Source organism: Drosophila ananassae, chromosome XR, assembly GCF_017639315.1.
Source record: "Drosophila ananassae strain 14024-0371.13 chromosome XR, ASM1763931v2, whole genome shotgun sequence".
In the NCBI taxonomy this organism is placed as follows: Eukaryota; Metazoa; Arthropoda; class Insecta; order Diptera; family Drosophilidae; genus Drosophila; species Drosophila ananassae.
In genome coordinates, this window is record NC_057932.1 from 20,737,620 (window position 1) to 20,764,883 (window position 27,264).

The window sequence follows — 27,264 nt, forward strand, 5'->3', positions numbered from 1 at the left end:
CCAACTGGACCAATTAATCGTTTATGGATTAAAAAAAATTAAATAAACTTTCGAACTTGGAAAATCATTTTTCATATTTTCGGAAATCACAAAAATCAGTGTTGTAAAACGGCCACAAAATTATAAATTTCGGTGTGCGAAAATAGCAAAAAAAGCAAAAACAAGATAAAATAAAAATCACTAAAAAGACTCTAAATAAAATCAAATAAAGTCGCTGATCTTTCAACAACAACTAAATATCGTTAACCAACACTTGCAAACAACAAACAACTATAACAAAAACAACAACAAACAACTAAATCCCAAAAAAACAACAACAAAAACGACGAAGACGACGGCCCCCGGACAAAAATCAATTGAAAAATTGAAACTTATGGATTGCTGGACGGGTAACGCCCGACTGGCGAGTGTTTTAGTTTAAGGTAAGTTTATATTTTTTTTAATTACATAAAATATTGCAATACTCTATAGGTTTTAGGTTATATAGTTTCCCCACCACAAAAACCACAAAACTTTAATTCAAATCTATTTGTTTCTTTATAACACTGGTTGTCTAATTTTCTAACTAATTACTAATGGTTATTTTACAATTATATTTTGTCGACTATAAGTTAAAATGGTTTAAGGCATTTAAGATATATTGAATCTTGGTGCTATCCACGTGGGTGACGAACAGTATGCCTTAGTTAGTTGAGAATTATACCAAAAAGAGATATATTCGAAAAAAAATGTTTAAAAACCTTTGCCAAGACTTAAGTTTCAGTTTGAGGTTTTTTTTCTAAAGTGTATTATATTATATAGGAATTATTTCAAAAAATTAAAAATAAGGGTTTTCAATACAAAAACATAGAATTTCCAACCCAAAACAAGGAAGGCAGGCGGCTGTCAATCAAAAGTACAAAAAAAGAAACGAAAACCACTGACAGCCATAGAAAAAAAATATGATGACGGCCATAGAAATATACATATCTGACTGGGTGTGTGTGTGTGTGTGTGTGTTTTGGCTAATTTTGGAAACTGCAATTAACGCACACACCGGCACGTACACACAAACTAATTAAAACAATTTTGCAATTGTGCAAAAAACCAGAGAAGCTGAACAAAAAAATGTTCAATTTAAAATGAGAAACCTTCAGATGAAACAAAGCCAAAGCCAAAGTTAAAACGCCATGTTTGGCCATACAATTGTTTGCCAGCAAACATACACACACTGGCACACACCCTCATAAAAGTATATGTATTTTTTGTGCGATCTTTTAGCATTCACTTCCCATTGTCAAAAAAATAAAATAAAAACGCAGACGACTTCCGCTTCGATCAACTCAAAAAAAAAAAGCACCAAAAAATAGCACAAAAAAATTTGGTAAAAAATAAAATAAAATCTTTGTTGTTGTTGTGGTGGCTTGCATTAAACATATTATTGTTGTTGTTGTTGAGGGCCCCCTCCTCCTCTCCTTCTGCTCATTATGATCCCATGTGCGCTGCGACCTTGGCCTTCAGAAATAAAATACCGAAAAAAAACGAAACGAAATTATTCGCAAATAATTTTTGCAGTCTCTCTTTTTTTTTCCTGACTTGTGGTTTGTTTGCCTTTGTTTGATGTTTTTGGTGAACTGCCCCGAAGGGGGTGGGGCAGCCAGGGGTGGTGCCGCCTTTATGGTTAATTGTAAGGAAGTGATTTGGTGATTTTTTTCCATTTGCCATTTTTAAAAAATCATAATTGGGGAGGGATGTAAGCTGAAATTGCAGAGATTGCCAGGAAAATAGTTCTTATTATTTATGTATATTTAATTTATAATACTGTGATATATAATATTTCAAGTATAGAGCCTTTAAACCCTAAAAACTAGCACAAAAAATAATTAAAATCAAAAGAAAAACTTAATCCACAAAAGAAAACTGTTTTCGAAAAGGTTTTGTCATGCAACATGATTTTTTCCTTTTTTTCCCCTGACTTTTCTTTACCATTTCCCCAAGATGAAGATTTTCCATTTTTTCAAATTCGTATTTTTGCCATTTTTCCGTTTAGTTCCCAGGGTCGGCGGCACAAATGCCTTTTCTCGTTTTCTCATTAATAAAACGTTAGCACCCGTTCGGGCTTCAACGCTTGGCCAAAGTGGCCAAGTGCAGGAGAGTACTGCTCGTATGACAAAATTAAGGCCTAATTGATGAAACGGCACAAAAACGGCCAGAGCCAGAGCCAGAGACAGAGCCAGGTTATTTCTATTGATTGAATGGGAAGGGAAAAGATCGAGGAAAGAGTGCGGAAAATGCCGGCGATGCCGTTGAGTTGCAAAGTGAAATGCGAATCGCCATACAGTCTCTTACATAATTATGTGCAATTTATGCGCAACGTGACAAATCAATTTTACTTACGGCCCCGTTGCCTTTTTTCTTTTTTTTCCTGGCTTTTTGTTTATTTGTTTGTGTTTTATTTCTGTGCTGTCTTCTTAAAAAAGCGTCGACAGCCCACAGATCCCGCTGGAAAGTCGCACGCTCGATTGTTGGCCAGAACCGTTAGCAGAAAATGGTCTAAACCAGAAAAAAATTAAACCAAAATTTGTTTATTGTTTGAAGAATATAAATTATAAAGTTAGAGCTTTTGTTTTTAGTGTAAAGGATCTTAAATATTAAAAAAAAAATTAAAACAAAAGTTCCTACTCTACCCAAAAATGTTTTTGGATTAAAATGTCTATATTGTTTACTAGTTTCTATACAAAATCTTTCCATTTTATTTTAACACTATTTTATAAACAATTTTTCAAGTTAATCTGTACTTGTTGTACTTCATTTCCGCATTCTTTATACTTTTTTTATACAAACACTCTTATTTTTCAATATTACGCATACGCCGCGTGGTTGCGTGTTAAATTTTTATTCAACTGCAATTTTTTGCGCCGTTTCTTGTTTTGTTTTCTTTCAAATATCAAAACACACGCAGCTGCACTGCCATTTTTTATGTAATGCACTCTATACATCATTTATACTCCATATGTACATATTTTTTTATTATCGAAAAATGCGTGCTCAGCTAAGCATTGAAAGAAAAAGAAACAAAAGCCGAGAAAAGCCAAGAAAATAAATAAACTGAATTGCTCACGATGCCACAACGTGCAATTTGTAATTGTTTTTGTTGCAATAGTGTGTGCCACGCCCAATAGCGCCCACACGCTCTTTATTTTTATTTTTTTTTTGTTTGTGGCGCCTGTCTTAAGTCTTATTACGGAAAAAATAATGAAAACTGAAAAACACTCGAAAGTCACACGTCAGAGCGAAAAAGATAAACCAGAGCCGAAGTATTTCAGATACAATGGAATGGAGTGTGGACCCACGGGTTGGATTTTCATTATTGATATTATTGTAAGCCGATCTGACCAGGTGGTGGAGATATATCTGCAGCATAAATGCATAATTGTATGAATGTACGTGGGAGCTGTTGTTTCTCCATTCTGTTCGCTGGTTAGTGGTATTTAAAAGTTAATAGAAGTTAAAATTCTAAAAAAAATTATAACACAGGAACGAGAAGGATAGCTCTCTAAAGTAACGAGAGGAAGCAACGAATTTTCTAGCCTGGTCACTCTCTAAAAACGTATTAGTTTCTTAGACATAGTACCTAGGCCCTATTATTTTTAAGAAAAGGAAAAAAAACTCAAAGTCAAGGCTAAATTGGAAGAAGGAAACACCTAATAAAAGAGAACAATGTTCTGGGTTAACTAGGAAATGACTTATGAGCGTGGGAACGAGAAGGTTGAGCCACAAAAGTAGCGAGTGAAAAGCAACGAGAGCTTGCACGCAATTTGCTGGCATGGTCACCCTAAAAATGTATTTCCTTGTGTTTTTTTGATTTTAATAATACATTTTTTATTTATTTCACGGCCCACCCAACCCCCCAAACCCCCAAACCCCCAACCTTCCCTAATTTTTTTTTACATTTTTTAATGCATTTCTTGTTGTGTAGCTGGTGCGTTGGCGTGTGTGTTATCGCTGTGGCATTGCCACAACTACAAACTACAACGCAATTATATGCAGGCCGCCCCCCCCTTCTTGCCCCTCGCCCCTCTTGGGCTTCTTCCGCCCACGTGGCGCCTACTCGCTCGCACTCATTATTCAAATGGGAGTGGGAGTGAGGGGCAATCGCATTTTGCGTGCATCAATTATTGCGCATTTCTCAGTTGCGTTGTTCAATTTTTTTTCTTCTATTTTTTTCTATTTTTTTTTTTTGCTTGCCTCCGTTGGCTGTGTTTTTATTTTTTATCTGACAGCCGCCTTCTAATTTACACAACAACAACAATTACCACTGTACAATTATAATGCATAACATTGGCCGAACAACTAAGCCAACAACCACACTAAAAACAACAACAAAAAATAGGAAATATAATTTAAAAAAATAGTACGATATCAAGGGCTATAAGGAAAATGTTAGTTTTTGTTTTTAAGACATTTTTTAATCAAAAAGTACCACAATACCATTTTTTTAATCAATTTTATTAAGATTTAACTATAATTTTGTAAAGAAAAAAATCATATAATTGAAAATTTTAAATTAAATCTTTCAAATAAGCCTCAAAGAAAACTCAGCTCTGGTCACTCATATTTTAACACCTGCTTTTCACAACTTCTACCCTTTGTCGGCCGGAACACATTGCGTATGCGTGATATTTTTTGTTCACTTTCGGAAAGAGGCATGCGTGGCTTCGGCTCTGATGTTTTTGCGGCTATTGGTGTTGCACTTGGCTGCGTGACACATTGTGTGACTGATTTTCCAACTAATAGTTGCAGGAACAACAGGCCATCAAGAAAAAAAAAATTGAAAAAAAAGAGTTAAGGGAGTTGTGGGCTTAGGCGAATTATATATGCCCTACAGGATGTATTTTATTTATAATCAAAGGCTTAAAAGCTTTAAAAGAAAGGTTGATATATCCTAAGAAGAGCTATAAGTTTCCCTCAAAATCTAATGTTTAAAGTATTAATAAAATCACTTCTGAAAACAATTTTTAGACCAACAATACCCTCATTGCAAAAGAGTAGTACAAAAAATAGCCAACAAAAAAAAAAAGAAATGTTGACATGCAAGCCAGGTCTGACCCATTGGCAATTAGCATTTTGGATGGAGTTGAATTTTTTAAGCTTTGCTTTACCAAAAAAAAACAAAAAAAAAAGAAATAATGATTTAAAAAAAAAAAAAATAACAGAAAAAATAGTGTACGGCAATATCTGATCGTGGTTTGCGTGTTCTTCTACTCTATATATGTGTGGGTTTGTGTGTAATTGTGGATTAATTATAGCCAAGGACCCCACACAAGATACAAATAAAGATACAAAATGTATCTCTATCTCGTCCAGTGTGTGTCTGTGCAATTTCCGTCCAACAGAACAAGGTTAATTCAGTTAGCCATTGTTGTCCGTTTTTTTTTCATTTGTTGCTTTTTTTCGTTTTTGTTTGTTGTTTTAATTACGCTCAGAGTTACATAATCATTGCATCTGATGAACACGCACATGGACTCTCACACACACACACACACACACACACACTTGTGTTTAAACTATTCCACTTTATGGCCAAAAAAAAGCAAAAAGAATTAGAAGCAGTTAATAAAATAACCCGTTAAGGGGTCTTTGGGTGACAATTTGTGCTTTTATTTTATTTGTCGGGCTTGTCTTATTCCATTTAAATTAAGCGAGTGTGTATGTCTTAAATAAAATCTACACTAAAATAAAAATTCACATAAACTGGTTTTTATGGCAAGCTTTTTTTTGCCAGTTGTGACTTGGAAATTGGAAAACTTTAAAAAGATGGCAAAAACTTATATTAAAAAAAAATATAGTATTAATTTTTAACATATTTTTGTTTTTAGAAATTGAATCTTATTAGATTTTCTTTATTTTAAATATTAAAAACCTTTTTTTTTTTTGACTCAACCTCCGACTAAAAATTTCACCAACACCCCAACGGCGAGAATCGACAACCTCCTAAGCGTGTTGGCTTGGGCCATTGCAAAATGTTTCCCATGACTTTGGCCCGAAAAGGCAACCCAAATGAAATTAAAATAAAAAGCTAAACAAAAAAAAAAAAATTGCAAAAAAGTGGCTAGAAAAAAAGAGAACTTTCGAAAGTTGTGACGAAAAGACAAGAGGAAAGCAGAAAAGAAGCCATCGTCACCGCAAGGCGAAGACGGAAAAAATTGCATAAATTTGGCATAAATTATGCTCTCACCTTAAGCAACTCAATACCCCACTTATCGCACTCCTATTTTTTTTGTCTAAAAAGGTATAAAAAATATGTATGAATATGTATATATTTTTAAAACATTTTTTTTGGTAAAAATACCATTTCAGGATAAAAGAAATGAAGGCATAAAAGATCAATTGTTCAATTGCTTTATTGTTAGGCTTTGTTAATTATTGTAGGTTTTGTTAAATAAATGCGGGAACTATATTTATTTTTTTTGTATATTTTTGTAGTTAAATAAAGGAAAGACTTAAACAGAAAACAGAAAGAGGGTGCGGCTCAGGCAGAGCAAGTGAAAGGAAAAGTTCAGGTCTCATCTCTCAGAGAAAGTAAATATATACTTTAAAAATGTATATATATTTTGTATAAAAAGGGTATTATTTTTAATAGAAATTTAGGCACATATCTTGGAATATATTTTATGTTTAATAATTAATCACGAATTTTAATTTCTGGCCAGCAAGCTAAAGAACTAATTTGCAGAAATAATGGCCATAAATTTGCACATTTCAATCTAGATAAGTGAAGCAGAAAAAAAGCCATAGTCGCACATTAATTAAACGAATTTCGCCATAAAACCCTTTAATCAGATTCGCCGGATGATTAATAATATTTGGTTTTGTGCCTAAATCGAAGCGACAGAACGAGCGAAAAATTCGCGAGTCTATTGAACTTTCCAACGGCCGCCCCATAAGCTTCCCCTAGAACGCCAAAAAAAAAGCCGAAAAAGTTCAATGAACCCCCAAAAAAGCAGAGAGTTGTAGTTGTTGCTGATAGTTCTGCTGCCCAAAGAGATCAACGACACGCACTACAAATGCCAAAGAACAACAACAAAAACTAAACCCCGCATAGGCCTCAATTCGCGAAAAAAAAATGCGAAAGTCAATGAACTCACACGCACTACACGCACACGCACACCACGCCAAAAAAGAGGCAGAGAAATTGGCAAAGTCAGCCGCAAAAAAGTGCGTAAGCAAAAAGCAAAAAAAAAAAACAACAAAAATTGCGAGATCAACGCACGCACGCATGTTGCCAAAAAATTTGCGAGCTCTTCCTCTTCGCTTTTTTTTGGCGCTCTATCAACATTTTCTTTTCAAAGTCAAGTTGAAGAGCAACTGCGTGCGAGGGTGTGTGTGTGTGTGGGTGTGTGTGTTGGCGATATTTTGTGCGAATTCTCTTGCCGCTCTCCGGCTCGCTCGCCCGCTCTCTCGCTCGCCATTTTTCTAATCGCTCTTGTTAGAGATTTCTATTTTTTTTTTTTTTTCTGCTTACGCAATTTCGCATGTTTGGCAAACAAAAAAGACACAAAAATAATAAAAAATAATCATCAGCGTTTATCAGTCTCAGATACACACACATATAGAACTGTACGTATATGTGAGCCATATGATTGAATTTCTGGCCAGATAACTCCCATATAGGCCTAGGGAAGTGCCAACCACCCAGTGTGTGGAGCTCTGACTGTAATAATGCCTTCTTATCGCACAAATGGCAAAAAATAAACTAGAAAAACTTGCAAAAAAATGAGAAAAAGGCACGTTCGCAGCTTTTCAAGGCATGACAATTAGAAACAATCATATAGGGTTAAAAAAACATACAGCGATAAGTGACAAGGGAATCAGGTCTAAAAACAAAGAAAGTATAATATTAAAAAATAAAAAAAATATATTTAATAAATAATATGCATAGATTTTACATAAATAAAACTTTTTAAGCCAGTTTTTAAGCCAGTTCTTTAATAGTTTTTATGGAAGGGAGTAAAAATACAGTAAAATGTATAAGCTATTCTTAAAAAATGTCTAAATAAATATTTATAAATAATAAGCCTTTTTTAAATAACGAACAATTAAATATAAATCTTCCAATTTCCATTCAATCTTGTTCTAAAAAATAATCATGTTTAATTAAACATTAATATTTAAATTTAAAACAAAATAATTTTTTGGAAAATCATCAAAAATGATGAAGAAATCCCCCTCCAAACCCCCAAAATTATGCAAACTATCACTTTTGCCATTTAAAGACACTGAAAAATAAATGATGGACATTTCAGTTAAAGGCAGCTGTCAGCTGGCCAGCAAGTCCAGTTGTAATTCCCCAACATTTGACCCCTGAACCCGCCGCACTCCCAAGAAAATGCATTAATCAATGACAGAAAAAAAAAATGCTGAATTTCTGCAAATGCCGAGACTCTTCCGCAAAAAACCGACAAAAAACATATGTTATCCGTATCTATTAGATTTCCGTATGTGGGTCACACACCAACGCTTTGCAAAAATCATAAAAATGGCAAAAAAAAATCGCGAAAAAAAAAAATAATTCGCACGCACTCAGCCGGCTGCGTAGATTGCGTATACGCAATGTATGTCAAGGACAGAAATGTGCGAATTTTTTTGTGTTATATCTCTCTCCCCTTGTCTCTCCGGGTCTGTCTGGTGCTCTAAGCTCTCCCCCTGTTCATTTTTCCAAAAAGCTAAAAAGCTAAAATTAGGAACAACAAAACCCCAAAAAAAAAAGACACCTACTGAACTAATTTGCACAGTGTATTCGTGTGCGTGGCGATAGCATTGAATTTCATCTGTGCGACACCACACAGCCCGCTAGAAATATTGCTCGCACTTCTCTATTTCTTTTTTTTTTTGCTTGGTTTTCCCTAGTTTTTTTTTTTTTTATTATTACTACTACTATTTTTTTTTCGCAACTATTCGCAATTCACGCCCACGGTCAAGCCAAAGGTCAGGCCAGTTGCCAGCTGCCAGTTGGCAGTTTCAGTTTCCAGTTCGCGGATCCGCGAAACAAAAGCCAGACACACTGAAAAATCCACAAGCGAGTGGCCATAGTTTTCCCTTAATTTTTTTTATTTAATTAAGATTATTTTTAAGGTTTAGGATGCTCGAAAAAAATTTTGAAAGAAGGAGATACTAGGATATGAAGTTTGAAGTAGAGCTTTTTAAAGAAAAGTATCTAGTATTATAAGTAGTATTTATAAGTTTATAAAAAAGCCGAAATTATGTGATTTTTTATTTAATTTCAAGGCAATATATATATATTTTTTTTTAGGGAAGTTATATGAAATTGGAAAAATTAGAAACAAATACTTTAAACAAAATCCAAGAATTTGTAATTAAAATAATATATTTTTTGATAATAAAAATTAAATTAAAAATATAGAACCCATAAAACCACATTATTTAAGAGGCTTCTTATATTTTTCAGTTAAAAAATAAAAAATCTTAGAAAAAATAAGACCAAAAACCTTTAAAAACCACCAAATATTTTCAAAAGAAAGAGTATCTTTTCGCAAACATAAATAGGCGACCGAGTATCTGTCGCTGTATCCGCCTTTGTATCTGTATCTTCTGGGTTCCCCATCCGAGCAGCAGCTGCTTCTGGGCTTTCTGGGCCCAATGCCTCTCCTCCACCTCCCCCTCCCCCTCGACGTGGGGCCCAACGCCCCTGTGTCCCAACTATGTATGTCAAATTTCCAATTGGGTCGCACGCACAAGCCACTTTGTTGTTATATTTGCGAATATGCCTCTTTCCAATTATTTTTTTTTGCAGTGTGTGTGACTGTGTGAGTTTTGTGCTTTTGCGAATTTTTGTTGTTTTTTGTGCTTTTTTTTGCGAGCGCGTTGATCGCGGAAACGAAACAAAAACTTTTTTGTTGTTGGCCGGCGTCTATCGCTTCTGTATCTGTATCTGTAGTTGTATCTGTGGCTGTGTATCTGCATCTGTGTGGCAACGCATTGCGTAATCGCTGCTGTACTCTTTGCTGAATTTTGTTGCTATTTTCGCAGTTTCTAGCCGCACCGTTTTTTCTTTCTGTGTGGACAGCAGCTTGACAACAAAACAAAGCGCCGAAAAAAACCAAAAATATGTAGTAGTTGGGGGGGTTTAACTCGGTGGCTTTTGCCTAGTTAGCGCCTTATAAAAAAAATGCCAAAAAAAAGCCCACATTCATATGTAGATGTGCGGTGTTTGGCGGCACAAAAGCAGTTAGAAGTCAAATTTCGCAACAAGCAACAAAAAAACTAAAAAAAAAGAAATAAAATACATTAAAAAAATCCGCAACATTAAAAAAAAAAGGCAGAAACCTGAAAAAGAAGAGGAGAAATTTTTGGACAAAATCAAGATTTGAGAGCTACATGTGCCATGAGCTAAAAAAAAAATAAATATATTTAAGAATTTCGAAATAGAAAATTAGATAGTTCCAGGAGGCATATCTTAAAGATGAATTATTTTTTAGAGTTTATTTTAATTGATTTCAATTTCGATTTGGATTTTTATGGGCCTGGTAAAGAAATAAAAAATAATAGAGGCCTCTAACATTTATTTTTTATTTTTATTTATTTTTTTTTTTGTTTCCAAGCGGTACGCAATCATTTTGATGAACCGTTAGTTAAGCACCAGGAACAACAAAAGCAACAATGGCTAATAAAATACAAACTCACACAGAGAGAGGGAGAGACATGAAAACCGAAAAAAGATAAATGAAATCAGCAAGGCAACAATAAAAAAAAATTCGCAAAAAATAAAACTTTTTTGCCAATCGCTACGCAGGCAGCGACGCCAACAGAGGCAGAGGCAGAGGCAGAGACAGCGACGGCGACCGAGGCAGCGAGTTGAGCATTTGACCTAAATTCGGGGACAGCTCTTCTGCTTCTTGGTTTTCTATTATTTTTTTCTTCTAATTTTTCTTCTTTTTTTTTTTTTATTTTGTTCTCAAACGCGCTTTTATGCGTTAACCCAAAACAATAAAAAAAGACTAGCAAAAAATTCGCAAACTTTTTTTTTGACTTTTTTGTGGCCTCTACTAATTTTGCAAACAGAAAAACATTTCAATTCCGCAAAAAGAGGAATTAGAAAAGAAACAAGCTTGAAACAACTGTACACAAAGCAAAAGTCAACACAGAAGAGGCATTTTTTTATTTTTAGTTCTTTTTTTTATTAAATTGTGGTCTAAGTCAGGGTTTTTTTTCGGTTTTTTTTGGTGTGCGGGATATCTTTTCGTAGAATTCTACATAGGAAACTCAGTACCTGTTTGGGTAAAGTATTTCAAAGGGCTTCTCATACTTTATTTGAAGCATACTTTTTTGTAAGAAATATTTATAGATTTTCCATAAAAGAAACAAATTTTAAAAAATATTTTTAATATTTATATGTAACTAAATACTTTTATAGATTTACGATTAATTCCTATAAAATAGGCATTAGTGTGTATTTTCTAGTGTATTTCCCAAAAGGATTGTCTTTTTTTATACTTTTTTGTAAGAAACATTAATTAATTTTTCAAATAAGAGATATATAATTTTTAAAAAATATTCACAATCTTTTTTTTGGCACTAAATAGCTTCAGAAAAAAGCTTATAGAACTCGAGATTAAATTTCTATGAAATTAGTTCCAATTTGTATCTATTTTCTCTTAAATATTTCCCCCAACTTAAATTCAAAAATATATTCACAATCTTTTGAAACTAAAAAGATATATCTATAAGCCTGTTATATCTATAAGCCTGTAGATTTTAAAGAAATATATATAGGAATAGATAGATACCCCGAATAATCCCTAATAATCTTCACAAACACCATTCATTTCACTCTTTTAATACATTTTCAATCAAGAGAATTTGACGACGTCTTCATAAAAATTTGTTACAAAAATATTCGAAGCATACCGATCACGGAACACGATTTAAATTTGGCCAAAAATTGGGGTTTTCTGATACGCAGCATCTGGGCACGATGCCTGCTATCTTTTTGCATAAAAATAACAAATGGAAATGGTACACGAATGGGTTTTGGATTAGAGATAGGGGGGATCTGAGAGGGCGATGCTACCACCTTATTTTGAGTAACAGTTACGGCTACAGTGGCACGTTGACACCGGAAGGTAGTCGCAACACTGTTACGGGCTTTTCACACACACAAGTATTCACACTTTGCCAGGCTGGTGCATCATGAGACGCCGGCGGACACATCCGATGGCCAGCTCCCAGTTGGCTGCCGCCGCCGCCTTCTCCTCCTCCTCGCGCAGGGCCTTCCTCTGCACCCGGATGCTCTTCTTCTTGGGGGTCTTTACGGCCTTCACCTCGGCCGCCGTGAACTTTTCCGCCAGCGGCTTCTCCGCCTCCAGCATCTCGTTGAGATTCTTGGACTTGCCCAGGCGACACTTTCCCTGGCGCCGGCGCCCCTTCCTGCTCGCAATGCTCTCCATCGAGAGGATCTCGCGGATCGAATCCATCCGCCGGATGGCGATGGGGGGCGTGGGACTCCGAATCCTACGGCCCGACGAGGGCGACACCCGCGACACCTTGGGATTGTGGGGCGGGGGCACCCGGGCGGCCGCCACTTTCGGCGGCAGCTCCAGTAGGTTGTCGTACTTGGGCCGCCTGTCGGCCAGCTGGGTGCGCAGGCGCGACTGTTTCGGGGGCGGCTTGTAGGACTCAACAGTGTAGCGGGTGGAGCGGTGGTTGTTCGCCGGGGAGCGCCCAAGGGACCACAGGCCGTTCCGCTCCTTCTGGAAGGCACGGTAGACCAAGTGCTTGGGCACGGGAATGGGCAGTTCGGCATGGCGTTGCTGGAGAAGACGTGGAGTCCTATAGTTTAGACCCCAGAGATCTCTGGGGAAGCGACTACTCACCGAATCGTATAGCTCCCGCTGGGCCATGCTCAGGCCCGGCCAGGTGAGGGCCGCCCGTTCCAGGCCCTCGTCTATGGAGCAGTTGTGCATGATGCACAGTTCGCGGACGCAGTTGTAGAACTGGAGGGGATTGGCGTCGCGTGGCTTGAAGCGGCTGAGGGCCTTTATAAGTCTGGCCCTCTGCTCCCGCCTCTGGTCGTCGGTCAGTTCGGCGTTCAAGGGTGGCACAGATCCTGGTGCCGATGGTGGGCCAGATCCTGCCCCGGAACCCGACACCCCGCCACCAGATCCCGAGTGAGGTGTTGGGCTCTGGACAGAACCCGATCCGTTGACGGAGCCATAGCCCTCGCGGTGCTGGACGGCGATCGGATTACCATGCTGGTCCTTGGCCATTGATGGATATGCCCGGGTATATCGTCTAGTTAGTTATTATAAAGACTAATCGGTATTAGTCGGTATCAGTACGAAAATATTAACGGAGCGCACTTCCAATTTTGTTCCTATGGACTGGTCTTCTGTTTTTTGGGGTTTCTCAAGCGACTGTTCACTAAGACATTGGAAATTTTAACTTGTTTTATAAAACCTAAAGCGAACCGGACGAAAAACAGACGAAATAGAAAAATACGCGTCGAATATGTGTCTATTCCAGACCGGCACTCTGAATAAAATGATCCAACCTGGAGATACAATCCGGCCCATGGCCGAAAAGTAAATCTCAAGGCCTACTATTCGCTCGAAAAGGAACAAATACTTCTAGCTTATGGCCATTATTTGCAAATAATAAATTAATAACACAGGGCAATTGATGCGGACAATGGGGGAAAATGGGAGTGCGTTTCAATGGGAGTGCATTTATCGGTTTAGGGCTTATTTGAATACATTTTTGTTAAGGGGTAGCATTCTGCGACACAATGGGCCCAATTGATCTACTCTGTTTGGTTGCAGAACGGAAATGAGCGCTTTAAATGCCAAGAGTTTCCAGGAAAGTTGGGAAAACAAATAGAATGGGTTTTTCAAACACTTTGGAGGAGAAAAGTTGCAGGAAAAGTGAGGTTAGGTGAGGATCTAGGGGATTTTGTTTTCAAAAAAGGGACTAACGCTTCAGTAGACATTTTTAATGATTTTTTTTTAGGTCCTATTCTTCACTTTTTTCTTCCATTTTGTCGTATTTTAGGAGCTTTTGAAAAATTAAGAATTTAAACTTCAAAAATGTGAGGTTAGGTCTGGTTTTTTGAGAATTTCTTATGAATTCCTCATTTTATCTTGTTGGAATTTTGAAATATTATAGTTTCCCTTAACTTTTAACCCTTCCCGCCCATCTTCCCGTTAAAGCTTCTGTGGTTGCTTTAAAAACTACGACTAAAAATGGCCGCCAATGGGTTAAACCTGAAAGAATGTCACTTGCTCTCTTTCTGGCCTATGATAGGTTCGCTATTGCCCACTCCCTCTCACACACACACGCACTGGAGAGGGTAAGCAACCCTTAGAATTCCCTACCCCTGAATGCGGATTCTCACCCTCGACAAGACTCGAGCATTTGTTCGACCATTAAATGCGTTCAGCAACAAAAAAGCAGAAAAAAGGCAAAAATAGAAGAATACCAACCGGAAGAATAGTGTGTGTGCTTCTCTAGTTTCTAAACCACTGTGTGTGTGTGTGTGTGTGAGAATGTCCTTAGCAGGAATCAAGCTACTACCCTTGTGCCTATCAGAAAAAAAAGCAAAAAACATGCGAAAAAGGAGTAGTAGCACACACCACGCCTTCTCCCTTGAGGTGCACGGCTAGAAAATAAAGGAAATAAAAGGTTTAAGTTTATTTAGGTAGTAAGATAAGGGGTTCTTCTGTAAAAATTATATTTAATAATATTTAAAGTCTGTTCTTTGGCATTCAAACTATCACAATTATCACAAAAAGTAATTTTGTGAGTCTTTCAACACACATAAAAAGACAATAATTGAGAAGAGCCTTAAATAATAATATATACCAAATAAATACCAAAAAAGTGAGGTTAGTTTTTGTATTAGATACCACTTAAAAAGGTATTTAGCTTAAAAAATCAAAGAAAATTATGGCTTAAATATTATCTTAGATATTAGATAGTTTTTAAAATAAAAATAAGTATATTTTCTTTGATCCTAGTAGCTTATTTAATGGAATAATTTATACAAAAAATTCAACCTAACCCAACTTTTTGTAGCCTTGTCTTTGGACTTTGCGTGTTCAGTGTGTTTTCGATAGTTTTGTTTCTTTTTTATTGTTTCTGGTACACCTGTTAGTGTTGCATTTATTATTGTTTTTTTTTTTTTTTTTTTGGTTCTCTGTTTTGCGAATAACAACAAATATTTGGACTATTCCATAGACATTCATTATACCTTTCGGGTAAACCAAACAAGAGGGAACGAGATAGATCTAGAAAGAGAGAGGGGAGGGCCAGGTCGGCCATTGGAATGAAGTTATAGTTATATATATATATATATATAAACAGACATATATGCACGGATCTAGGTGTATGAATGCAATTTTTTGCATGTGTTCTTCCCTTTTGGGCCAACGAATCGCTGGAGCGTTAAGTGTGTGCAAGGGAGAAGGGTAGTGGCTAGCGGAAGGGGGTCTGTAGGGGGTGTCCTCGTGTCTCGTGTGAAAATATATATATATATATATATGTGTATTTTCTTTCATCTTTTTTGCTGTTGTTGTTTGTACACAATTTGCATTTGCGCAAAAAGTGCAAAAGTTGACACACGCAGAACTGGGCAGCTTATTAGTGTCCATGTGTGTGTGTGTGTGAGAGAGTGTGTGTTCCAGTGTGTGTGTTTAAGTGTGTGTGTCTCGGTGTCCATCGCCGCCATTTTGCCGGCCAGTTTACTCACGTTTTTTTTTTTTTTTAACTACTTTTTTGTCGTTTTCCCCTCTGCCCATTTATAATTTTATTTGTTTTCTTCCCTGCCATTGCTTTTAATGAAATTTTTTTTTATTATTTCATCCCCCTCTTCCCCGTGAGAGCCCCCCTCTTTTAACTCACTTCACTGACATGCTTTCTCTTTCTCTCGTTGCAGGTGAGTGTTGGCGGCCCGCTTTTTTATTTATTAATGGATTTTTCATTTACCCTTGAGAGCGTTTTGACACAAGGATTGGCGGCCAAGGGAATAACAAACTTGACGTCATTTTTTACCAAAAAAAAAAAAATGGTACAAAAAACTCACTAAATAATTAAACTACAAAAAAACAGAGCTAATTGGTTGAGGGCAGGTAAGGTGGAAAATTAAGTAAAAATCAATTGGAAATAATTTGATGGACAATAATGATGTTTTTTGCCGATTTTCGGTCGCATGATTAGAGTTTATTAGCTTCTGGGAGGGATTAGTCTGCCCTCTGCAGGGGCATAAATTTATAAAAAATATTTCGTTCTCAGGTTTTGATGCAGAATGACGGGGAATCGATCCACAAATCGATTACGATATTCCGTTTAGGAATCGAATGGAAATCGGCGAAGATATAGCCATCTGAAGGGGCCATATAGGCCTCCCATGCACTTTCGAAGGGGATCCCCCAGAAAATTTGAGAAAAAATTGAAAAAATATTTCGTCCTCAGGTTTTGATGCAGAATGATGGGAAATCGATCCACAAATCGATAAAGGTATTCCTTTTAGAAATCGGATGAAAATCGGCGAAGATATAGCCATCTGAAGGGGCCAAATAGGGCTTCCATGCACTTTTGAAGGGGATCCCCCAGAAAATTTGAGAAAAAATTGAAAAAATATTTCGTCCTCAGGTTTTGATGCAGAATGATGGGGAATCGATCCACAAATCGGCTCAAGAATCGGATGGAAGTCGGCCAAGATATAGACATCCTTTTGTGCGATGTAGTCCTTCTATACATTTACCTTTTAATTTTTTAAAATTTGACAATAAATTTAAATACCCTCTGCAAGGGTATAAAAGGGATTAAAAATAGGAAGGAAAGTGCCAAATAAGAGACCAGAAAAGGCATAAAAAACCAGAAGGGTTTCATTAAAAATTGCTGGCTCATTTGAGGATCTCTCCGCTGGTGTTTCTTCAGCTTTCTTCGGAGTCTTGCCTGTGTGGGCTGCGAAAAAGTTGCGTATGTCAACAAACAGATCCCGAAGTGTTGCCTGGCTGCTTCCCTGGCTGCCAAAAAGTAAACAACAACAAAGTAGCAGTCGGGGGATAAGTCAACAAAGTCAAATAACAGCAACAAAATGATGACAAAGTTAAAAAACTAGTGGAGGAAGGAGGAAGGCCAACTTCTATGCGGCTTCCAACGGCTGGAAAACTAAAAAATTAAGCCTAATAATAATAATATCTAACCGATCTGAACCCAGAACGTGACAAGAGTTCACTCAAATCAGAATTTTTTCCACCGAGATCTTCATATACATATATATTTTTTTTCATCTTTCTTGGCCGCAAAGTGTTGGGCTTTTGGCATTTTCCGGCATGACGGAATGAAATCAGCTACATCCCACCACGGCAGCACCTACACTTTTGGCCCGAAAGCTTCTTGGCCATGGCTTGAAAGGAATAGGCCAAAAATATCATATACTCTTTCTTGCTGAGAATAATTTATATTCAATTTTAATCTTATATAGATAGGACTTAGGACTTACAGAATACTAATACCCGGTACCGCTAAAGATCCTAATACCAGGAACTCAAGCACCTTTAAGTATCTAAAACTAAGTTCCTTACACTTAATTGTTCTTCAAGCTTAAACTTAATTATAGAAACTTAATTGTAGACCATTTAGTTATTTACAAGAATTCTTAAACTATTTTTTATAGAGCATTTATTGGTTTGTCTTTGGCTCTTTTTGCTCTTGATAGTGTTGTTGCTGTTGCTGCTGTAGTTGCAGCAAATGTTGCAGTTGCTGCTGCTGCCTATTGCCGTTGCAGTTTTGTCTTTTTTTGTATTTTTTTTTTGGTTTTAGTTTTGCTGCACGCAGAGCACGCATTTCCAGCGTGAAATGCAATTTCTGCGCCAAAGGAATTTCAATTGTGTTGGTGGGGCCCGAGGGGCAACAGTGCGGGAGGAGGACGTTTCAGACTCTGCCGAGGACTGGAGTCCAGTGAGAGAAAATAAGGCGTTTTTATAGAATTTTTAACAAAAAAAAAATGATATTTTGATAAAATTTTTTAAAGATATTAATACCTGGTACTCGAGAAGCCTAAAGAAATATAGTTCTGATATTTAGAAGAAGTTCTTGGTTTTTAAAGTTATAAATTATTTTTAGAAGAAGGTCTTAGAACAAAAAACTATTTATAGATTATTTTATAAAGAATTTCATAAAATAAATTAAAGAATTCTAAAGGAAGCTATTTCAATTGCAATCTTTTTAAGTTTTAATAGTTATATCCTCCTAAAACTTTATTGTTTCTTCTACTATATCTTTTCTACTATTTTCTTGAACTCCTACGTATTTTTTCTCAGTGCCTTCATGTGTATAATTTGGTTTTTTCTTTTGCCGTTGCAACTCCCGCAACTGCAGCTCAAAAGTCTGAAATCAACGGATGGATGATGGGCCAAGTCAGTCTCGGTTCTCGGTTGCAGTCTTCAGTCTTCAGTCTTCTTGTGGCGAGGAGAAGTCTTCTTTCTTCAGTCCTTACAGACTTGGGGCCTTTTGGATTAGACCCGGTTCAGTTTTGGCGTTCGTCAGTTTGTCAGTTTGTCAGTTCGGCCGTCATTCAGCCAGTCAGTCAGTCAGTCAAACGCACGACGCTCACGCAGAGCACGCAACTCGAATTTTCTTCTTTTCTGACTCTCCGAACTTCGGACTCTGACTCTGACTCTGAGCTCTGTCTTCTGAGCTGCGAATTCTTCCCGGCATAGACTTTGGCATTCTTCCGCAGCTTCCCATTTTTCTTCTTCTGCTTTTCGGTTCTTTTTTTTTTTAATGTTAGTTGAACTTGGAGGCCAAAGCAAATTGCAGGCAGGCTCTTCCGCGACGTCAGAATCTATTGTGGTTCTGGCAGATTTGTGCGGGTGTTTCTCCAGACTCTTTCCAGAGTCTTCTGGCTGGGAGAAAATGTTCTGGCTGGCAAGCTGGCAAGCGGAGAAACGGATCTCTTTGATCTTGATAAGCAAATCAAAGTGGAGCAAATGCAGAAACGCCAGAGTAGAAATTTGCCTCCAAGATGTTTCTATTTGAGGAGAATCCCTTGAATAGAAGAATTCCCCTTCCCCTTCGGTGACCTTCTGGGGCTTTGTTTCAATTAAAATTCATTATGCATTATCTTGGCATCTAGAGCCGTCGCTTTCGATCCTTGTTTACATATTTTATATTTACTTCTACCCCCCCCATTCCAAGTGAGCCTTGCGTTCCTTTTTCAGTTCTCCTCTCCTTTGGGTTGCAATTAAAATAATTACGATAATTATATAGTTACCAGGTAGCTACTACCTGGTAGCTAGTGTATGTGCATGTGAAAGGACACTCCCTCTCTCCCTGGAACCCAACCCTTTTCATCGCCAAGTGGCCACAATATTTTATTATTTATTTTATAGATTCCGGCATTTGTCGCCAGACATGCGATTACTCGGTGAGTCGGGTGACTCGGGCGAATTACGCAGAAATTGCCATGAAAAATGGCTCGATTTCGAACCCCTTAGGTCCTTAACCCACCTTAACCCTATAAACGAGGGTCTCTCAGCTCCTCCCCGTTCACATAATTAGTTGTGGCAAATAATTAGCATAAGCGAGCATAAACGCAGGGCAGCTGTCCCACGGAACGTGCCCCAAAAAAAGTGGTTAATTACGCGATTAATGGAATTTAAAAAAAGATATTCTCGAGGGGTTTTTTATTGCCTTTTTATATATTCCTTATAAATTTGTTACAATTAATTGATAAAATATTATAAAACTTATCGATTATTGTACAGTCTATCAGTGTAAGAGTGACCAAATCACTTGAAGAATCTATGGCACCTAAGAGGAAGTCTTCTTAAAAGTTATCAACTATTATTGATCAGTTCTAGACTCTTGAGGGACAAAAAGATGTATATTGGAACCACTATTTATCAGTTTTAGAGTGGCCATAGCATACATTTAACCAAATTTCAAGCTTAGAGTGACCAAAGCGCACTTTAAAACCAAGGAACTACAATATTTCAAAGTATGAGCTTCAAAAACTAAACATTCTTGTAGGATTTCCTTTAAAATCCACAACTCTTTTTTAGCTTAACACAAAATACAAAAAAAAGACAAATTATTGTTGATAATCAAATTGATAATTTTGCATTGAGTTCCTGACAAGTTCAATATCTTTCTTTGCCTCTTCTGTGGTTTTTGTTTCAGTTGCTTTGTTTTTTTGAGCTGGCTGAGTGGTTCAGTGGTCGGGCCCTGTGGTGGCGATGCCTGATGCCCTGCAACTGGTCAAACCACAATAACTGCAGGTCCAAGGGACCTGCCCAAAAAACAAAACAACAACAACAAAAAGTGGATAAAACCCGGGCAGATAAAGGAAAAGGGGCCATGCTGCTGGGAAAAATAAAAAAAAACTTCTCTTCCAACTGCTGTCTGCATTTTTGTGTTCAATGCTTCTGGCTACTCTTTTCTGCATTTCAGTCTTTTGTGCCTTGTTGCTTTTTTTTATACACTGCCAAGGGGTATACTAGTTTTTATTCTAAACTAGTTTCTGGATCAAGATTACTTCGGAAGTCTATATAGGCTTGTCCTTCTGTCCCCCAAACTAGACTCTCAGTTGTAGACCTTTCTGTGGAATCTATTTTAAAAGGTACTGCTCTGTTCTATTTCATAATAATTCCTTTAGGGATCTCCCAACTATATCCTCCTTCTTACCCCAAAGAGAGTATTTCAGCTTCGCTTTCTTCCAAGGCCCGCTTTCCTTTCCTTTTTTTTGCGCTTTTTAGCCGGTGGTCCTGCCACTCGCGCCTCTTTTTGTTCTCGACTTCTCGACTCCTTTTCGGACCGCAATCAGTTGTTTTTTAGCCCTCTTTTTTTTTTAGAGAGATACCTCTAGATGAGTGTGTGTGTGTGTGTTTTTTTTGTGCCATTGTTGTGTGTGGTCAGTTTCGGTTGCTCCTTCGGTGGCGGCTGTGCTGCTGCTGCTGCTGCTGTTGCTGTTTTGGGTCCCCGAGTTGATTACTTAATTCTATTGATGACGTTTTGACTGATTGCCTTATGAGCTTTCACTTTTTTGTGCTCTCCGGTTATTAACTGCCGTCGCTGTTATGAATTATTCATGCAACAACCACAAGGCGCACACTTTGTTGCCGCCTTGCCGCTGCCACTGCCGCTGCCGCTTTTTGTTGCAAGTAGTCCATGCCATGCTTTCTTGCCTCTTTTTTTGTATGTTGCTGCCTTGGCTGCGTGTCCGCTGCTTTGGGACTTCATCAGGCCTTCCGATCCGATCGGATCCGGACTGATGGTTGGGTCTTTGGGTCTCCAATGGGCTTTGCTCTCGTTAAACGTTTCAATTGACATTGCTGATTACACTGGACAGCAGGTTTTTGGATTGAAGTATTGAAGATTTCAATTAAATTAAGTCAAGTGAAGTTTTTAAGTGAAAATAGATGGTTATTCTAAGGTTATTCTAAGCTACCATATCTTGAGAACTATTGATAAAAAAATTATATCAATAAATTACTTAAAAGCTAATATCTTACCTTACCATGTCTATATGTGTCTATATCTTACTATATACTACTATCTTCCTGTACGATATATCATAAAAAACCATCGAAGAATCATAGGTTGAGAATTATAAGCACCGGAAATGGCAGCAAATACTTAGTTGGGAATTATAAATACAAGCTAAACAGGATTAAAGACTTGAAACTAAGCTAGTCCATTTTTAAAATTGAAAGCAAGTTAGAAAAAGGGACTGATTCGGAATAAGGACTTGAGAATTATAAGCAGAAATAATAAGAAAAGACAAGTAGCTTAAAAAGATGGTTTCTAGGCTTAAAACCCCCCTTATACTTAATTATAAAGAAAAACCCACAAAGGGTTAACCTTTTCCCAGGCTATTTAAGCACCTGTTGTTTTTGTGGCTATTTTTTGCTGGCCAGTGTTTACCGCTAGATGACTTTATTAACGCCACTGGTGGTGGCAACATCATCATCATCGTCATCATCGTCATCATCATCGTGGTAGTGGTCGTCATCGCCGTCATCTGAACATTCGAGTCCAGCTCTTCGAGTTGCAATCAAAGCCGCCGACAAAAGTTCCGCCGCACACTGCGGACAGTCGCCGACATGAGTGTAAGGCTTAGGCAGAGGTGTAGAGGTGTTGGATAAGGAGGGAGGGGAATGTGAGGTATATGGCACATGATTTAGTGTCAGGCAAGGCGAATTCCTTCACACCTGCTAAAGTCTCGCTGTCATGTCAATAATGTCGAAAATGCCACACTCTGTCTCTCTTTCTCTTTCTCTTTCACCTGGCACCAATAGTGCCATCTCTGTCTGGGCTGGATATTTCCCACTCTTTCACCTGATACTTGATAATGATGTGACAAAACAGCGGTCGAGATTTTTTTTCTCCTTATTTTTATTTCTTTTTTTTTAGTGGCAGGCCCCGCAGGCTAAAAAAATTGAGGCGCATCTCGAAGGCGAAGAAACTGCAACAAAAACTACAAAAATTTATATGAAAAAAGAAAGAGAAGGAGCTACAGGAGCGAGTGGGGGAGTGGGGAAGTGGGGCAGAGACGGGGTCCAGGTGGCACGTCGTCGTTGCCTGTCATTAACGTGATTTTGTTGCCGTTGCTGTTATGCGTTATTACGCATGCGTAGCGGCTAAAAAAGTCACTGAAAACTGGCTTAAAACAGTGACGAAGTCTATATACTCTGGGATTAGGGTTTTTAAGGATTTCTAGGGTGGTTTTGGGGTGAAATTATAGGGTATCTATAGCCTGCTACCATTATAGGCTGCTCTTTAGATCCAAATACAGCCGTGTTGGAAGTTTCAGTTGGATAGCTTCAAAACTGAGTGAGTTACTTGGGTTAGGAACTATATAGGTACTTCGGAATAATACAGTACAAGACAACTAGTATACCCCCTGTTAGTGTATTAAAAAAAAATACAACAAAAAATGCGTTTAAAGAGGAGGAGTGGTCTTGGAAGCTGCGACTACCGCTCCTTCTGGGATATCGCCTGCCAACGTTAAGCTAAAGTGACACTTTGACAGCGATGCGTGATAAACGGCCAAATAAAACCAAAATAAATTCACTAAAAAACGCAGCAGGAGAGGCCAAAAGACAGGAGGCAGGAGGCAGGAGACAGGAGGCGCTGGAGAAAATTAGAGAAGATTTCGGGAATCTACAAAGTGGCAGCTTAAGGAGGTAAAAAAATTGGTGAATGAAAAGGTGAAAGTGTGGGAAGTTCAGGAGGGATAGAGGGTTAAAGGTGCTGATTATAGATAGTTACTACTAGTAGTTAGTAGTAGTAATAGTTAGTAAATAATATACTATAATAACAATGAAATAATATATAAATAAAATAAAGTTTAAGGCTGAAAGTCAAAGGTTTAAGGTTTAATAAATAAAAGTTATATAGATCTCTTTAGAAAAGGTCTTTAGAAACATTGTAGATCTTTAAGAATAGGAAGGTTTCTTAGAAAATATCCCTAGAAATCATATGTAGGACAGATATAGAAAATATTTATTAAAAATCATAAGAAAACCTCTGAGAAAAGCCGTCTAGAAGCTGCAACTCCCTGCCTGCCATATATTCTGCTGGAAATTAGTTTATGCAACTCTGCTTGATATTTTGATCCGAAATATCAATTGTGGCCGCACCCGCACTAGATCTCAGGCCGCAGCCCCAGCCGCAGCCCCCGCACCCTCCCCCGCCCCTGGCTAGCTCCTTTAATTTTTTAAAAAAATTTTTTGTAGCCCCTGTGGGCCTGACAAAGCGTCCGCTGAAGTCGCATAAAAATGTTCGATGGCGCAGGCAAATAAAAAACTATAAAAACATGCCGTGGGGGGCTGATAGTGGGGAGGGGCAGTTAAAAGCCGCAAGGGGTGAAGGGGTATTATGGTATAGGGGTATTATGGTATAGGGGTATAGGGGGGGTTGACACGAGCACACACAGTGGTCGCGTTTTAAAACGCGAACAAAACGCGTGGGCGCACAATAGAGTTGTTGCTGCCATTGCTGATATTTTATTTTTTTTTTTTATTTTTTTTTTATTTTTAGCCATGTTAGTGTTGTTGTTGTTGTGCGGCTGACTTGAGAGCTTGGCTGCGCCGCTGGATTTTGACATTTTCTAACACGCGCCTGCCAAGCGGCATAAAAATTGACATATTATAATGTCATGGCGTCCCCGATTTGCGCCACTGCGTCCAACGAACAACATGCCACAACGGAAAGAGGCAGAAAAAGGAGGCCCTGGGTTTCGGGAAATCTCTCAATCCGTCAGCGGAGGCTGCGTGGGTGGGCGGAAAATGTTGATGGGTGGCTTGAAGGCTTGAAGGCTTGAAGGCGCAGGCGCAACAGAAACAGTTTTGTTGGCATTTTGTTTTGCCAAAAGTAGTCACTAAAAATATACATAAATTCTCTAAAAATTAAGAATTAGTTTAAGGCTTAATCTAAATATATTTTATGAGAAAAAAACTCTTTTTTGTTGATTATCTGACAGTTAAAAAACTGCCTCAAAGTCAGAGGAAACTCCAACCCACTAGTCTCTGAAGTCACAGCTCACGCACTTTTTCTCCAAAAGCCTTATTTTTATTTTTTTTTATAAACAAATTTGTTTGTTGCCTGATTTTTTTTTTTTTTAAATAGACTGTTTTTTTTAGTTGTTGTTGTTGTAGAGCAAGTCGGGACGATGCAAAACCGCAATTGAGTTTCTCAGTTGTTGTCTTTATCAGATTGTTGCAATTTTCTGTTGTTGCATGTTGTTTGTTGTTTTGTTGTTGTTGTTGAACAGCCCGCACTCTCTAAGCCAAGATCTTTATCAGGCTTTAAGGTTGGCTTTTGCCAACAACAACAACATCAACAACAAAAACAACAACAACAACAACAGTAACAACAGCAATGGCAGCAAAAAAAAAAAAACATGTAATGAAAATTATGACAAGCCAAAATCCACAAAAAAGAGTGAAAGAGATGCCAACTGAAAAGGAAAATTGTAATGCAACAAAAATCGTAGAAAAAAGCAAAGAAAAAAAATTATAATTCAATGGAAAATTGCGCCCACACACGCCTCGCTCAGCAAACAATTGTTGTTGCTTGTTTCTTATCGCAGGAAACAAACAAAAAAGTTGAAAAAAAAAATAAAAGCGGAAAGCGTTGTTGTTCAAAGTTGTCAAAGTTGTTGCTCTGGTTGTTTGGTGTGTGTGTGTGTGTGTGTGTGTGCTGAATTCTTGTCATATTTTAAGTTTTTCCAAACCTGGCCAAAAGTGATGGATTTGGCTTAAATGCGATTTGATGTTCGCGTCAATCTTGATTGCAAATCAAGCCACATTTTTTCCCGGAAAATTGCTTGTGATAAGATGTGTAGTTTTCTGGAGAGATGAATAGATTTATGGCATAAATAATAGGTTAATAATTATGAAAAAAAAAAAACTAAACAACAATTTAATAAAATAATATATATGATACCCGGTACTCCTACTCTTTTGACTCTTTCGGGATTCGTTTTCTAATAAATGTTACAAATTATGTATTTAATATTTCAGCAGGGAAATTGTTTTTATATTTTGTAAAAAAATGAACAATTTTTCTTTTAAGAATAAAAACAAATAATAATAATTAGAAAAACTATATAATGCCCGGTACTCCTCTTGACTTCTATTTTGGGAATAAATATTGGAAATTATTGGCTTAAAGTCTTTTACGTTGAATTTTTTAACTAAAAAGGCTTAAAATACTTTAAAAGGTAGTTTATTTTTGCTTTTTTTTATTAGAAAATAAAATAAAACACTTGCTTTCCTATTAAACTTAATAATATGTTTTATTTTGAAACTAATTTAAGTTTAAACTTTCAAGTTTTTTTCATTCTTTGGCCTAATAATAAAAATAAAAATTTATTTCACTTAAAAATAGTTTATTTAGTTTATGGTAATTTGTTATTTGCCTGAAAATCTCTCACTGATTTCGTATAATTTTCCCAGAGACTCTAATAGATGTTTTAGCAATCACGACTTGTAACTGACATTTATTCCCCCCCATCTGTCCGATCTCCACTCTCCACTCCCCACAGTCCTCTTGGCAATCGGTCGATTAATGATCATTACAAATTACACTTGCCATTCGAATGGCTGTTCTTTGGCTTTCCTGGTAACATAATTACCATGATTTCTAACCGACTTTTAATTGAATTAAATACGAACAAGCGAACGCTGCATAATAATAAATTGCCGTCGATTGACGATCGTTAGCAGGCCAAAAGCGAAAGTTGCGTTCGCCAAATTGGCCAAGATCGCATCAGTTGGCTGTTACTTTTTTTCTCCTCCATAGTATGTATGTATCTCTGTCTCTTTTGGGACGCCGGTAGTAGTCCTGTCCTGTGTTTGCCTGTAAATTAAGATCGTGCGATTAGCGCTGACAGATCGCCGGATCGGCGGATCGGCAGATCGGGGGAATCCGGGCGATTCGGGCGATCCGGTGGATATACTCGTCGTATGTATATCGTTCGATCCGCTCCATCTCTTTGGGAGAGCTTTCTACATTTTTAATGAGCATTTCAGCTCCGCCATCGATCGTGACTGCCTTCCTTCCTCCCTCTCTTTCTATTCCCATCTAGCTGTCTCTTTCCGATGGCCCCTCATACCTGTCTGCTGTCTGCATTTCAGATTTCCGTTGTGGGTGGCTCTGATCGTCAATGGTTTGCTTTGATTGCTTCAGGAGAGTACCAATATTCCTGTTTTTATTCACATTAGGCAGTTTTTTATTTAGCTTTATTGTATTTCTCATAAATATATCTTAACTAACGTATAAGTGATTAATATATCAAAAGAAATATATCCACTTTGCATTCTGAAACATTTAATTTCATTGTAGCTTCGTAAAGCTTCTAAAAAATGTCTTAAAAAAAAATCTAAAAAATATTCTGTTTCCACATTTTTATGGAGAAGAATAGGGAATCGATTTACAAACCGATTAAAACATTCCGCTTAGAAATCGGGTGGAAATCGGCCAAGATATAGCCATTTCAAAAGGCCATATAGGCCTCCCATGCACTTTCGAAGGGGATCCCCCAGAAAATTAGGGAAAAAATTGAAAAAATATTTTGTTCTCAGGTTTTGATGCAGAATGATGGGGAATCGATCCACAAATCGATTAAAGCATTCCGCTTAACAATCGGATGAATATCGGCCGAGATATAGCCTTCTGAAGGGGCCATATAGGGCTTCCATGCATTTCCGAAGGGGATCCCCCAGAAAATTTGCGAAAAAATTGAAAAAATATTTCGTT

At 37.5% G+C, this 27,264-nt stretch overlaps 2 protein-coding genes across 7 annotated transcripts in view; one reads left to right on the top strand and one right to left on the bottom strand.

Moving 5' to 3' along the window:
• The first annotated feature begins 7 nt into the window (after positions 1-7).
• Positions 8-27,264, top strand: part of LOC6501829 (broad-complex core protein) — a 131,884-nt gene continuing 104,627 nt past the window's right edge. For all 6 annotated transcript variants that reach the window (XM_044717573.1, XM_032452282.2, XM_044717574.1 and 3 more), the window contains exon 1: positions 8-422. The gene's annotated coding sequence lies outside the window, so the exon portion shown is untranslated. The remainder of the gene's footprint in view (positions 423-27,264) is intronic.
• LOC6501992 lies at positions 11,821-13,557 on the bottom strand. The gene is made up of 2 exons (XM_001966802.4): positions 12,873-13,557; positions 11,821-12,809 (listed from the first exon to the last, which is right to left on the bottom strand). The coding sequence occupies exons 1-2, from the start codon at positions 13,263-13,265 to the stop codon at positions 12,165-12,167; spliced, it is 1,038 nt and encodes a 345-aa protein (XP_001966838.1). The 5' UTR covers positions 13,266-13,557; the 3' UTR covers positions 11,821-12,164.

Coding starts and splice junctions, on each gene's coding strand:
- LOC6501992 (XM_001966802.4), bottom strand. CDS start 13,265: ATGGCCAAGGACCAGCATGGTAATCCGATCGCCGTCCAGCACCGCGAG. Junction 12,810..12,872: donor AGCGGGAGCTATACGATTCG/GTGAGTAGTCGC, acceptor CGTCTTCTCCAG/CAACGCCATGCCGAACTGCC.